The 12,457-nt window shown below is 51.7% G+C and overlaps 4 protein-coding genes across 4 annotated transcripts; 2 read left to right on the top strand and 2 right to left on the bottom strand.

Annotated features, from left to right (window-relative positions):
• Positions 1 to 138: 138 nt before the first annotated feature.
• TrAFT101_010334 (mitochondrial 54S ribosomal protein mL67) lies at positions 139 to 1,274 on the top strand. Its single transcript, XM_024911087.2, has 2 exons — positions 139 to 348; positions 411 to 1,274. Exons 1-2 carry the CDS (start codon positions 145 to 147, stop codon positions 969 to 971), a joined length of 765 nt encoding a protein of 254 aa, XP_024756126.2. The 5' UTR covers positions 139 to 144; the 3' UTR covers positions 972 to 1,274.
• TrAFT101_010333 (uncharacterized protein) lies at positions 1,131 to 3,674 on the bottom strand. Its single transcript, XM_024908897.2, has 5 exons — positions 3,306 to 3,674; positions 2,577 to 3,191; positions 2,330 to 2,512; positions 1,509 to 2,039; positions 1,131 to 1,429 (listed from the first exon to the last, which is right to left on the bottom strand). The coding sequence occupies exons 2-5, from the start codon at positions 2,637 to 2,639 to the stop codon at positions 1,292 to 1,294; spliced, it is 915 nt and encodes a 304-aa protein (XP_024756125.1). The 5' UTR covers positions 2,640 to 3,191; positions 3,306 to 3,674; the 3' UTR covers positions 1,131 to 1,291.
• A 504-nt stretch (positions 3,675 to 4,178) lies between these two features.
• On the bottom strand, positions 4,179 to 6,127 carry TrAFT101_010332 (uncharacterized protein). The gene is made up of 3 exons (XM_066128924.1): positions 5,379 to 6,127; positions 5,250 to 5,310; positions 4,179 to 5,193 (listed from the first exon to the last, which is right to left on the bottom strand). The coding sequence occupies exons 1-3, from the start codon at positions 5,439 to 5,441 to the stop codon at positions 4,313 to 4,315; spliced, it is 1,005 nt and encodes a 334-aa protein (XP_065985050.1). The 5' UTR covers positions 5,442 to 6,127; the 3' UTR covers positions 4,179 to 4,312.
• Positions 6,128 to 8,392: 2,265 nt separating this feature from the next.
• TrAFT101_010331 (uncharacterized protein) lies at positions 8,393 to 12,455 on the top strand. Its single transcript, XM_024901251.2, has 2 exons — positions 8,393 to 9,549; positions 9,642 to 12,455. Exons 1-2 carry the CDS (start codon positions 9,130 to 9,132, stop codon positions 11,940 to 11,942), a joined length of 2,721 nt encoding a protein of 906 aa, XP_024756123.2. The 5' UTR covers positions 8,393 to 9,129; the 3' UTR covers positions 11,943 to 12,455.
• The last annotated feature ends 2 nt before the right edge of the window (positions 12,456 to 12,457 follow it).

Raw genomic sequence — 12,457 nt, 5'->3', positions numbered from 1 at the left:
AGTGGGGAGCTCGCCGCGTGATTGGCCGCTGCAATCTTATCGCGCCTGTAGCTGGCTTGTCACATGACTGGCTCCGTAGAATCTTTGAGTTGGTTTGGTTTATGGCTTTTCTTGCAGCAAAAGTGGCATGACACGCTTAGATCGATGACGGCAGCCATGAATCACTCGAGACTTGGGCAAGGCCAATTGCTGGGCCTCCTGAGAGCCGGAGTGCGGTATGCGCATTCAGGTCGGCCTCGAGGGGCTGCAACGGGGTCACAGAGCGCAGAGAGCCATGGCGAGGATATCTGGGTCTTCGCCCATAGGAGGTCGGACCAGGTGATTTACAGCTTCAGCAAAGTCTTGGACGTCAGTGGGCTCTCATCCCAGATGCTTCTCTGCCGCATTGTAGTGCTTACCGGGTTTCACAGGGGTTCCACGGCCTGAAACAGCTGCCGTTCAATGGCAAGAAGACCAAGCCAGCAAAACTTCGCAAGGATTACTGGTCACCTCTCGCTCACATCCGATTCCAGCCTGGCCAGGGCTCCGTTGGCCGCTCAGTACTCCAGAAACTTCGGGAGTTGAAGCACCTCCACGAGGTTGCGTGGACAGACGAATTGCGACACAAGCGACCGGAGGAGTTCAGCAGCCAGGACAAGAAGAAGATTGCCGCGGAAAAGGACAAGGGAATCGATTACCAGCCCATCCGAAGCAAACAGGAGCGTGGCATCGCCCTCAATGCCCAGAAGAAAAACGCAATTGCCGATATCGCAGCTGTCCTAGCGGGCCAGGGCCGCGGCAATAAAATTGTGGCTGCAGAGACTGAGGGAGGAGAGAAGGAGCTGGTGGATGTTACAGTCAGCTGGGCCAACGACCAAGATAAGAAGTTTGCCGAATCGTGGTCAAAAAATGTTACACACTCACTTTTTGAGGTCCCCGCATATACCGGCGGAGAACCCGAAAAGCAGGTTGCGAAGCCCGCAGCCGCGTAAGAGTAGAAAAAAAAAAATTATATTGAGGAATTGGGAAGCGACTTGGCGACTACCAGGGAACAAAAAATCCAACCGGTACGAGCTGCAAAAGGATATTTTGGATGGGTGTACAATAACGGTATGATGGTTGTTTACGTTACACGAAGACTTGTTACCAAAGGCGATGTTGATTACGGATATATATAAAGAAGATAATCGGTGGGCCCTATGAGCCAGACCGATATACTGTATCATAGACCAATAACACAAAAAGAGAGAAGTTCTCTAAAAGATATCACTTCATCCCGTATATTTACCCTTTACCCAGATGTCATAATTCATTAAACAGAAATGCAAAACTGCTTCAAATACTCGTAGTGGGGAATATTCTCATCAACGGTTTGACGGATCAGCTTTTGTGCCTCTGGACCGTATTTTTCCAACCACTCTCTGTTCTCCGATTCAACCGTTGAGGTTTTCTGCAAAAAGGTTCATTGTTAGTGACATGTTGAAAGACAACAAAGTACCAGTGTTCTAGATAGCAATGAATGAACATACCTGAGCATGAGATCGTGCCTGGAAACAATTTGTCTTGAGCACATCATCATGGAAGCCATTCCACTTGGCAAACATCTCTGCCGCATGTTCCTTATCCTCCTCAGTCCATTTCAACATTTGCGGCTTAAAATCGATGCCGATCCTCGCGCAGTACTCCCGAATAACCTGCTCCGGCTTGTCAAGCAGGTCATCCGCGTCAATGGCTGTGATGTGGTCCTTGTCGACGATGCCACGCTCAATCAAAAAGTCGAGGAGTCGAACAAGCTCGACATAGCCCGCCTCGTTGGGCATGAGGTAGTCGAACCCGGTGATCTCGCTCAAGGGAGGGATAGTGCAGCGGTAGTAGGAAGGGATTGAGCGCTTGGGGTGGCGGATGAGAAAGGTAAAGTGGAAACGCTTCAAGATGTTGACGGGCAGAACTGTTGGGTTTCCGGCCTCTTCGCCGCCTCCGAGAGAGGGCGCGATTTGTGATGGCTTGTCATCAGGCGGCATCAGGTAGTATGCCATGTCCTTGATGAAAAGACGCTTGCCCTAGTAAGTGTAAGCATCGTTCCAATTCAGCTTCAATATTCAGTCCCGAAAAAATCACTAGTACAATCGAAACGGAGATTCTCAATGTGCATATGTATGAGGGGGGGGGGGGGGGGGGGGGGGGGGGGGAACAGTAAGCCGAGTCGAGAGCAATTTAAATAAGACACCAACATGGTATTGAGGCAGCTTGCATAAAAGCCACCCGTGACGTCTCTCCCACTCGGGATTCAGACCATTGTTGAATAAAAAGGGCAATTCCTCTTTTTTCTTCAGCATGGGAGAAATAATACCTCTTTTTCCGCATCTTCAAGTCTCTCCAGGACATTCTTGAAAGTGGTATCACGATACTCTGAGCTCTGGCGAGTGGCAACATCGTCTCTGAACCGGTCGCTCATAAACTCTGGGCCAAAGTAAAAGGCATCGCCAAAAGGCTCGTGAGCACACTCCAAGATATCACGCCGGGCCATAAAGACCTATAGATTTTTTTTCTCCCGCCTTAGTAACAGATTTTTTTGCCATAGGAAGCTTTTCACATACCCTTTCAAAAGCTGTAGAGCAAGCTCTGGGGTGAGTTGCGGCAAAAATAGGTCGAGGAGCCATGGTTATTACTAGCAAAATTGGAGATTCAAGTTTACCATGTAAATACAAAAGACAGAGGAGGGTAGAAAATAAGAGGATAGTAAGTAAATGCGAGGTAGATCAGCGGGAATTTAGAAATCTCACAGGGGGGCACGGGACGGGAGAGAGCACGTTAAATAACACCTAGATTTCGGGCTATCGCGCGAGGAGACTGAGATGGGAACCCTCCAGGTACCTGAACCTTGCCATCAACATCATTCCTACGACTAGGAAGATGCAGTACCTGCCCACCCCCGAGGGACCGAAACCTTGTCGCTTCTTCTTCTGGACCAAGGTTCCCCAGGCGGCGTTCCCAAGCGTCCCTTAGATCACCACTCACATGTCTGGAAGGGATGCCAGCATCGGAACGTCGCCCTGGGACGCCTCGCTCGCAGCCGTTCCTTTAGCTCCTCGCCCTGGAGCACTTATATGGGCCGGTCCCCACATGTACCTTGCCGACCAAGCCCTACAGGGCCTGTCGCCATTCACCCCTTTGGCTCCCGTTCGGCCAGCCTTGCTTCCGTCGACGTCATGCTGTCTTCATCAGTTGGTCGTCGGCAAGGGCCAAAGGGGGGGGATCGAGCAAGGCCAATAGGGCAGATGGGTTGGGGGCGCTATTTTTGTTGCTGCGTGTCATTCTAGACGAACCTCAATGAGGGTTAGGAAGGCTCCAAAAAAGACTCAAGACTGATTATAAAATTCCCAGCAATGGCTGGCATGGCGGCGGGTGAGGACTGGACTGGGCTGTAGCTTGGCTGGACGTGGCCGAGCTTACGGCTGTGATAGGTGGTGTGTCAGCGAAGAGGAGAAACGAGATGGCATGCCGTCCAAACCGGATAAGGCCTCGGAACAGAGCGCGGCTTCAGCGTGTATACTGCAGTAGCAAAGTAGGTATCTTTCTCCGGACTTCTCTCAACGGAATGCCCGTAACTCTCCGCAAAAGCGGGCAGCGTTTCTCACCCCAGAATAAAAAACACTTCGTTGGACAAAAACGGAGAGATATTCGTGGATCCCAGGCCATTATCCCAACGGTGACCCCACGCCGACAGCCCGGCGAGAAGCTGGTGGCCACCGAAGCGTCTTATTGGCCCTGGCGGTCCCAGAGACAAAAGGGACTAGGGCAGAGACGCTGAGAGGCCGTGGGATCGAGGGCTGCCACACGTCACCGCTGGGCGGTTGAAAGCGGCTTGCAACCAGTCAGTCGGTCTGGGCGGTGCTATTTTTATGCGCGTGTCTCACGATCATCGGTTCGCATCTATGCACATATGTATGTGCCTTGTAGATCTTGACTGTTTGATGCAATACAATGCATATTGACTCTCAGTTTGGTTTACAACGGTCAAATCATCAACTCGCTTCACCACACCCATCACAAACAGAGACATTCAAGACAAAGACAAAGACAAACCTCCTGCAAATGCCAAGATTCTTGCCGTTGAGGCGGTCAAGCAGACGTCGTCAGCTGGATCCTGGCAAAGGAGGCTCATCAAACAGCGGGACAAGGCCATGCAGAGAGCAGATGCAGCAGTCGCCACGCAATGACTCAATTAGGAAACTAAGGTATCTTGTACTTGGCGAGATTCGCTTCCCTTATGTGTATTTTTTCCTCCTCTTCTTTGTTGCCCTTTTTGTTTTCTTTTTTTTAATGCACCGTTTTACCTGTACCTCTCCCAGCTTCCTAACAATCTCCAGTTCTCTGCAACCCGATCAATGGTATCCAGCGCCCCTTTCACTCTCCCATCGGGGTCATCGTATTTATTACCCTCGAACTCGACGAAGAAAATGTATTGAAAGGGCGCCAATAGGCTAGGCCTGCTGTTAATGCTCGTAAGATTCAGGTCGTATGCCTTGAAGCCGCTCAAAACTTCTGCGAGAGCACCCGGGGAGGTGTGCGGCACGGTAAACGATATTAAAGTCCTGGTGCTGGCCTTTCCCACTGACTGGTTCACCAGACCCCAGTCTTTAGGAACCGGGGTATTCTTTCCAATGATGAGGAAGCGCGTGGTGTTGTCGTCGCGATCCTCAATGGACCTGGCCAGCATATCCAAGCCTTCCATGAGGTTGGCAGCAAGCTCGCTGGAGATGGCCGCCCAAGTGCCAGTTGTGTCTTGGCTCACAATCTCAGCGGCTTTGCTGGTCGAGCTGACGTCGAATATCTCGACGCCCTTGAGATATGTCGAGATGAAAGCGTTGCACTGGCCGAAAGCCTGGGGGTGAGAATAAAGCCTCTTGATGTGCCTCAGATTTGTGAAGGGTTTCGATTTTGGCTTTGACGGGCGAGGATCTGACAGAGTAGGAGTGCATGTTCCCGATCCGTCGCCGTGGTCGTCCAGGTCCAGCAGTGGCGACGGATTCTTGTGTCCGACCAAACAATGATGAACGTCGACAAAGATTTCTCCGTCGACTGTGATATCTTTGTACCGGCCATTGCGATCGGCTAGATTATCAAGCGTGAACACGACAGAGCCATTTGTAGAATTCTCAATGGGAACCACGCCGGCCTTGACCTCTCCAAATTGGACCTGGTCGAAGACGTCTAAGACGCAACATTATTAGCTGGCTAACATAATGTAGCGTTGGGGATTAATGTACCATCTATCGTAGCTGCAGGCCTCAGCTCCCAAGAGGCTTCTGGGAAAACTTGGCGGACTGCCTGGACAACGGATTTGCATGAGTCTTTGCCTCTATATTTTCAAAATGACTAATACAAGCATTCATTACCTGATGCGAATATGAGGCGATGGGGCCCAGAAAGCTAACCACAGGCTTCCCAGATGAAGCCATGCCGACTGTATAGAGCTGGCTGATTGCGTAAGAGCAAAGTGTGAAGCTAATTGATGCCTGGCTGTGAATATTGACGCTGATGTCCAGAGAAAACGCGGGTTTGTAGCTTGTGAGCTCCAAGCTCCAAGCTCCTAGCTCGTCCCTCAGTCGACGCTGCCGAAGATCGGATACACTGCTACCAGGGAAAGTGGGGGGAAGAATATGGCGGTATTTGCTAAATCGTGAGCGTATCGTATCACCAAATCTCGTATTGGCTACTGTCGCTGTCCAGAGTTCTGCGAGAAGTGAGAAAAAAAAGACGATAAAAACGTGACTGCTTCAGAGACGTCAAGCTTCTTTTGTGGTGCCTGACATAAGGATGACTGCGACATCTCAACAGGGCGCATTGGAGGGAAGTACCGCCTTAGCGGGATCCAGCGGTTTGCTCGGCAGATGCTGCTAGTGCGCAACTTGGCGCCATCGCGGGGTCTAAAAAGGGCGCCATCTACGAGCGCTGGAGCAGGCGATCTTTCAGCTGCTGCGATATCGCGTGAAGCTTACATAGAAAACTTTAGATGAACCGACAATTGCGGAGCCTGAGCAGCAAATCTCGGGTCTCACGGACTAGTCACGGGATCCCAGGCATTAGGACAGAGATGCGGACAAGATGCTGCTATTTTTACATGCTGCCGAATCAGCGAATCTTGCCGTGCAGGGTCGCCATTTCTTGCGCACAGCAGATCTATGTCCCACTTCCATTAATACAGTAGTCTTTATCTTGTCGCGTATCGTCCCTGCTGCTGTGTATTTAATCAACAAGGGCACCAGTCCGCAGTCACAGGTGATTCCTTGTGGTATAATTAAAGGGCGTGATGAACAAAGACAGAGCGACACGAGACACGTTGTCACGGCGGCGCAAAATGAGGGCGTCCGCCGTTTGGGGTTGATTGCTGGGCGAAATGAAGGTCGGCGGGAGCTGCTGCATGCAAACAGATTGAATGCTACGCAAACCCGCCTCGTCCTGCTTCGCCCGTGCGGAGCATTCCGGATATCGTCTCTACCCTTCCTTGTTGGGCAGTCTGGGCCTCTGGTGCATCGCATCACGCATCTGACTAGGGGGGCTTGCCGTGATTCGCATCGGCCCAGCCGTCTGCCACTGCTTGATTGGTGAGCTGTTTCGAGCGCCAGAGCCTGTCACCGTGAATGTGAAACATCATGCGCCGTGTCGAGGCATGCGGCGCTATTTAGCACTTGTGCAGTTGTGCCGATCTGAGTGGACGGCCGGCCACTTGGGTGGAAACACGCTGGGGAAGAGAGCACTGGGTATCGGAATCCCAGAGGCAGCGGTAGTCATTAATTCAGAAAACAAAGGCCGTGTTTGCATCTCCATATTTGCAGCAAACACTGCCAACTGCACGTACCGCAATTAGCAGCTTTGATACGTCGCCAGCAGCCGGCCGACTCTATTTTTGATTGATTGTGTGGGCTAGAGAGGAAAAAAAAAAGAAAAATTCTTACAGCCTTCTAGAAGCTAGGAGTCAAGCAAAGCCTGGGTATCCCTTACTTGTAATACGCCAACAGCCGATCAGTGAGCCCGCATGCGATGATCTCGAAAAAGAAAAAGGAAAAAAAGAAAAAATGAGTGCTAGTGCTATAGCAGGTACCTCATTCCACAAACATTGGTGTACTCGTACTAGCATCCGCAGTGGAAGAATACCTTGGTGATGAGATCAGAAAATCAGGCGGGTCTCCAGCAAAGTCGTCATTAACGTCCAAGCTCCCGCTAGGGTCTTCCTCTATTTTTATTTTTTTTCTTGTCTTCAAGATTCTTTCCTTTACGCGCCGGTTTCTCGTCTTGAGTTTATTCTACCAGCATCTTCCTTGTATTGAAAATAGCAAACCGCGGCCAATCTGACGCTTGTCTACCTAGTACCTAGTATGCCGATTTGTTTTGCTGTTTGTACTGAGGAGGGCACAGAGTACTTGATTGCATACAAACAACCAGCTCCCCGTATTACTGCGCAGCTGTGGCGGCCACTACCAGTGAACGGGCCATCAAAATGCGGTGGGTGCGATGAGACTTCGAAACGCCGCTCGTTTCACGTTTTGCAGGTGACGGGCCTATCACCGGCGCCAATCTCCACAGGGGTCGTGGGGCTAACGCACCGTAAAAGGGCCCCATATTGGGCGAACCCTGGAAATGGCTCGCGGAAATCGGAAGAGCGTACAGATTGATGCTGATGATGATGCCAGCAAAGACGGGGTTTTATCACGGCGCAGTGGGATTCAATTCCAAAAGCAGATACTTGTGCGAGCTGTGTATATTGGTATTACTGTAATTTACCGGACACCTTGCACCGCTTATATAGATGCGATGCGATGCGATGCGATGCGATGCGATGGGGATGGGGATGAGATTGAATGCCATGTTAGGTAGTAGTAGGTATGTATCTTTTCCCTGAGTATGGGCACCGATCCATCAACAGACAAGAGCCGGCTGTAAGTTGCTGCTAAATCAAAGCGGAAGCGCTCGTTGTAGCATCTCTATCTATATATCTGCTCCAGTACATTGTAAGCAGGCCAGATAAGGAAAGACGGCATCATCGTAATCCCATCTAAATTCCCATGTCGCCATCAATATCTTGACTCGGTATGGCCACCTCGGCACGACTTGACGCCCTGCCCATCTGCGGGAGCGGTTTTCTGTTTATTCGCTATGCTGGTGCAAACATCAAGTTATTCTAGTCCAGCAGCTCTAGAGGTGCCAGGCCTGTCCTTGCGGTGGCTGCTCTACACGACAAACACGCTGCCCATTCTTTGTGCCTGAAAAATACTAGTTTCTGTGCTCGTACCTGAGCCACTTGCTCTTAGCGCCAGGCCCCAGAAACATCGACCGCAAGCTGAGATAACGCCAGCCGGCACTTGGTGGTCGCTCCTTTCATTAGCAAGCCGCGAAGATCTTCAGGCGCAGCGCCAACCAGCGCATTAGAAACGCTCAGCTCCAGCCCAACGCTCGTCGCACTTTGTCGCAGGTTTCACTCTGCCGGGCCTGGGCGACTCTTCCTGCACTGCCCGCGGCTCCAAAACCTGCGCTTCTTCAGCGCACCTTTTTAGCGCATCGTGCTGATTTCCACGAGGTTACAGGGGGGAGGCCCGCCCGTAGCGTAGCGGCCAATCGCCACCAATCGCCCATCTGCCTACCGTAGGAGGAGAAGCGCACCCCCCGCCTCGCCTCCTTGCGCCACTATTTTCTCCTACACTTCGTGCTGGTCATCGTGGCTTGCTTTAAACTCTCCCGCTGGCTCCCCTTTTCGCTCTGTTTTTCCTTTCTCTTCGATCGTCGAGCGACTTCAGCAGCCGGGAGCCTCTGTCGTGACGAACCGCCGCAGCAGCCCGCGCACGAGGTGGCTTGCAGTTCTGGGCGTGAATTCGAAGGCGGACGAGAAATAGACGAAGATCACGGCGACGAAGACGAACTTGAAAGAACTGGCGGCGGAGAGACACCACGACATCGGACCTACAATCGCTTGCAGGTCCCATCCACCTTCAACACCATCTGTAGACGCAGCAGGCCGCGTTTGCAATCGAAATAACAACATAATTTATCTCCCCTTCGCACCAGGACCCCGACAAGCTCTTCATGATTAATAATTACCAACGCAAAATTATATAAAAAAGGCAAACAATCACATAAAAAGACACAGACGAGATGGCAATGCTCGCGAAAACCACGTTTCCCATTGGGGGTGCTCCTACCATGGTCACCACCGACTATTCGTCTGGACTACCGACTTCGAGAAGAATTCCCGCCGTGACTGGCAATTCCCATGGCGGCGGCGGCGGCGGCTATGCAAGCCCGACAGAATCGGACTACTCCGACTCTGAAGGCCCAGACTCAGTCAAGAACTGGGACGAAGATAGAGTGTGCGATTATCTTGCCAGCGTCAAGTGTGGAGAATACGAGAAGCTGTTTCGTAAGAATCACATCAATGGAGAGAACTTACTAGAGATGGACAAGGAAGTCCTCAAGGAGATGGGAATCGACAAGGTTGGCGACCGCGTGCGCCTCTTTCTCAGCATCAAGAAGCTTCGCACAAAAGCATATGCCAATCAGAAGAAGCGACATAGAGTGAGCTTTCCTTTCTTCTCTTTATTCTATCCCTCCTATCATCAGGTATGCTTTGGTAGCAGGAGGAAAATAACTAACGGTGGCTGCTTTAGGACTCCTTTGCTGGCCTAGATATCCTCCCTGTGCAGGCCTATGGCAGCTCTCCCAAGGTCTCAAGCGCACGATCCGCGCCCGTCAACAAGCGTTACTCACGACAGGTCGACATGTCTGGCGCCGGCGCCTCCGACCACGGAAGACCTACATCTCGGCCCGGCTCTCCTCAGCAAGTATCGGACGTGCGAACGAGACAGCAGCCCGAGCAATCTCAACAATATCTCCCTGGGAGAGGATATGTGGCCCACGGGAACTCAAGCAACCCGACCCCTGGTGCTTCCGGTGCCCGATTGATCCCCACTCACACAAGGAACCAGTCCAGCGTGGATGGCTCGCTTATGGCTACTTTGCCTCAGGGCCAACACATCATTCGTGTGATTTCAACTGGTGGCGTGACAAAGGTCGTCAAAATTGCCGAGTGCAACACATGTGAAGATGTCATGCGTGTCACTCTGCGCAAGTTTGGCCTCCGCGAAGACCATGAGCGAAACTACTGTTTCTGGGTCTTGGCCGGTATAGACGCCGACCCCAAGCAGTGCCGCCGCCTGGGCGACACAGAGCTATGGCGCATCATTCAGAATCAACGTAGGCCGGAGCGTAACCGCTTGATTCTCAGAAGGGTGCCGGCTGGAGAACCAGGCGAGGCAGAGCTGCAACGCGCCGCTCAAATTGCCATGGAGGAGGAGCAGCAGAAACACGCGCGGGCGCTGGAATCCGTAGACAAGAGGAGTCAGCTAAAAGTACAAAAGGTGCTGGGCGAGAGCTGGAATGAGAAGCTCCAGAATCCCCTATCGCCTGTTTCTTTTGCGGCGCGAGAGCGAAACACTGCCAACGCATACAGAGAACTGGACCGTTCTTCATCGCCCGATCGCAACCCTCTGAGAAAGGTAGGACTCCGTCAATTTGGCGGGCTCCGTCCACCGAGCGAGCTCATTGCCTCAGATCTTACCTCGTATTTCCCTGACCACGCCCGCGAGGATATTGATCGGACCGCCAGGCTATCTATGAGGAGATCGACCCGCTTGAGCAAGATCAATAGCCGGCTCAGCGTGGCGAGCAACTTGAGTTTTGCCTCGAGCATCCAGGATGCTCCTCCCATTCCCACCATTGCCGACTCTTGGCTGAGCGGAAACGCCCATGTGGCCAAGTTTCGCTCCCAAGGGCGAGCCCCTACCATATATAGCAGGGATTCGATTGCCTCATCGATGCTCGGGACTTTGCAAGAGGAGTCGTCGTCACCCGTGGAGCCAAACCGCAAGTCCTATGTGTCGTTTTCGGACGCAAGTGAGACTACTGGTCTCAGTGTTACGGACCCTGAAGGCAACACAACGAGCACGAGCTACTACGACGCAGATGGATCCACAGGTTCTGGCTCTTTCCAGGAGCTGCAGCAAGCGCTCAACGACGACGGCGATGAAGCTGATGAAGAGCTGGAGAGCTTTTTGGCTGGCGACTCGTGGGATGACAACAAGTGGATGAAGGGAGCCCTTATTGGCCAGGGATCATTCGGCAGTGTCTACCTGGCACTACATGCCGTGACGGGCGAACTCTTGGCTGTCAAGCAAGTTGATATGCCTGCTCCTGGCGACAACGGTCAAGCTGATAGCCGGAAGAAGAGCATGATTGAGGCTTTAAAGCGCGAAATCAGCCTTCTCCGAGAATTACGCCATCCCAACATTGTGCAATATCTGGGCTGCAGCTCCTCTACCGATAACCTCAACATTTTCCTCGAGTACGTTCCTGGTGGCTCGGTGCAGACCATGCTCAACTCGTATGGAGCCCTGCCAGAGCCCCTGGTTCGCAGTTTTGTGAGGCAGATTTTGACGGGCCTGTCGTACCTACACAACATGGACATTATTCATCGCGACATCAAGGGTGCCAACATCCTGGTCGACAACAAGGGCACAATCAAGATTTCCGATTTTGGCATCTCCAAGAAATTGGAGGCGTCCAATATTCTGAACGGTGCTGCTAACAACAAGCACCGGCCATCACTGCAGGGATCAGTGTTCTGGATGGCGCCCGAGGTGGTGAAGCAAACCTCATACACGCGCAAGGCTGACATTTGGTCTCTTGGATGCCTCGTTGTCGAGATGATGACTGGGTCGCACCCGTTCCCAGACTGCAGTCAGCTCCAGGCCATTTTCAGGATCGGCGGCGGGAAAGCAACTCCTACCATTCCAGAGCATGCTAGTGACGATGCGAAGACGTTCCTGAACCAGACCTTTGAGCTGGATCACAACCAGCGACCAAGTGCCGACGACTTGATGCTCAGCCCTTTCCTCGCTCAGATTACTTGAAGAGAAGAAGGTCACCTTTGTTAATTTCTTTTGCATTTCCTTTCGGTTTTGGCTCTTTCTCTTCTTCTTGAGATTTAATTTATGCGTCGCATTTTCTGTGGACCCAACAAGGCAGGCACCATTCCAGATGAACAAGTTACCAATAGACGCAATTGCGGTGGTTTTTTCCTTTTCTTTTTGCCCTTTTTTTTTTTATGGAGGAGGAGAACGAGGAGGATATTTATTCATTACATCATTTTCAGAGACGGGAAATTTGGATTGCTTTACAGCTATGGTAAAAAGAAAATTTGTTACGGAAATCTGCTATCAGGCAACTTGACAAGAAGGGAAAACTTTTAGGGATCTTGTTGCAAAGTAGAAGCCTCACGAGAGTTCGGAGGCAGCCTGCGGAGGGCAGGGCTGCGGTGGTAATGGCGGAGTATGGGAATAAGACGGAGGGGGCATTTAAAGAGTGTATTATATGAGACTCGGCATGAATTATGATTATTTGATACCTAAAGAGTAGCATTTGCCGT

This window comes from Trichoderma asperellum, chromosome 6 (genome assembly GCF_020647865.1).
Source record: "Trichoderma asperellum chromosome 6, complete sequence".
Classification (NCBI taxonomy): domain Eukaryota; kingdom Fungi; phylum Ascomycota; class Sordariomycetes; order Hypocreales; family Hypocreaceae; genus Trichoderma; species Trichoderma asperellum.
Note: the sequence above shows the minus strand (reverse complement) of the source record. Positions and strands in the feature narration are given on the sequence as shown.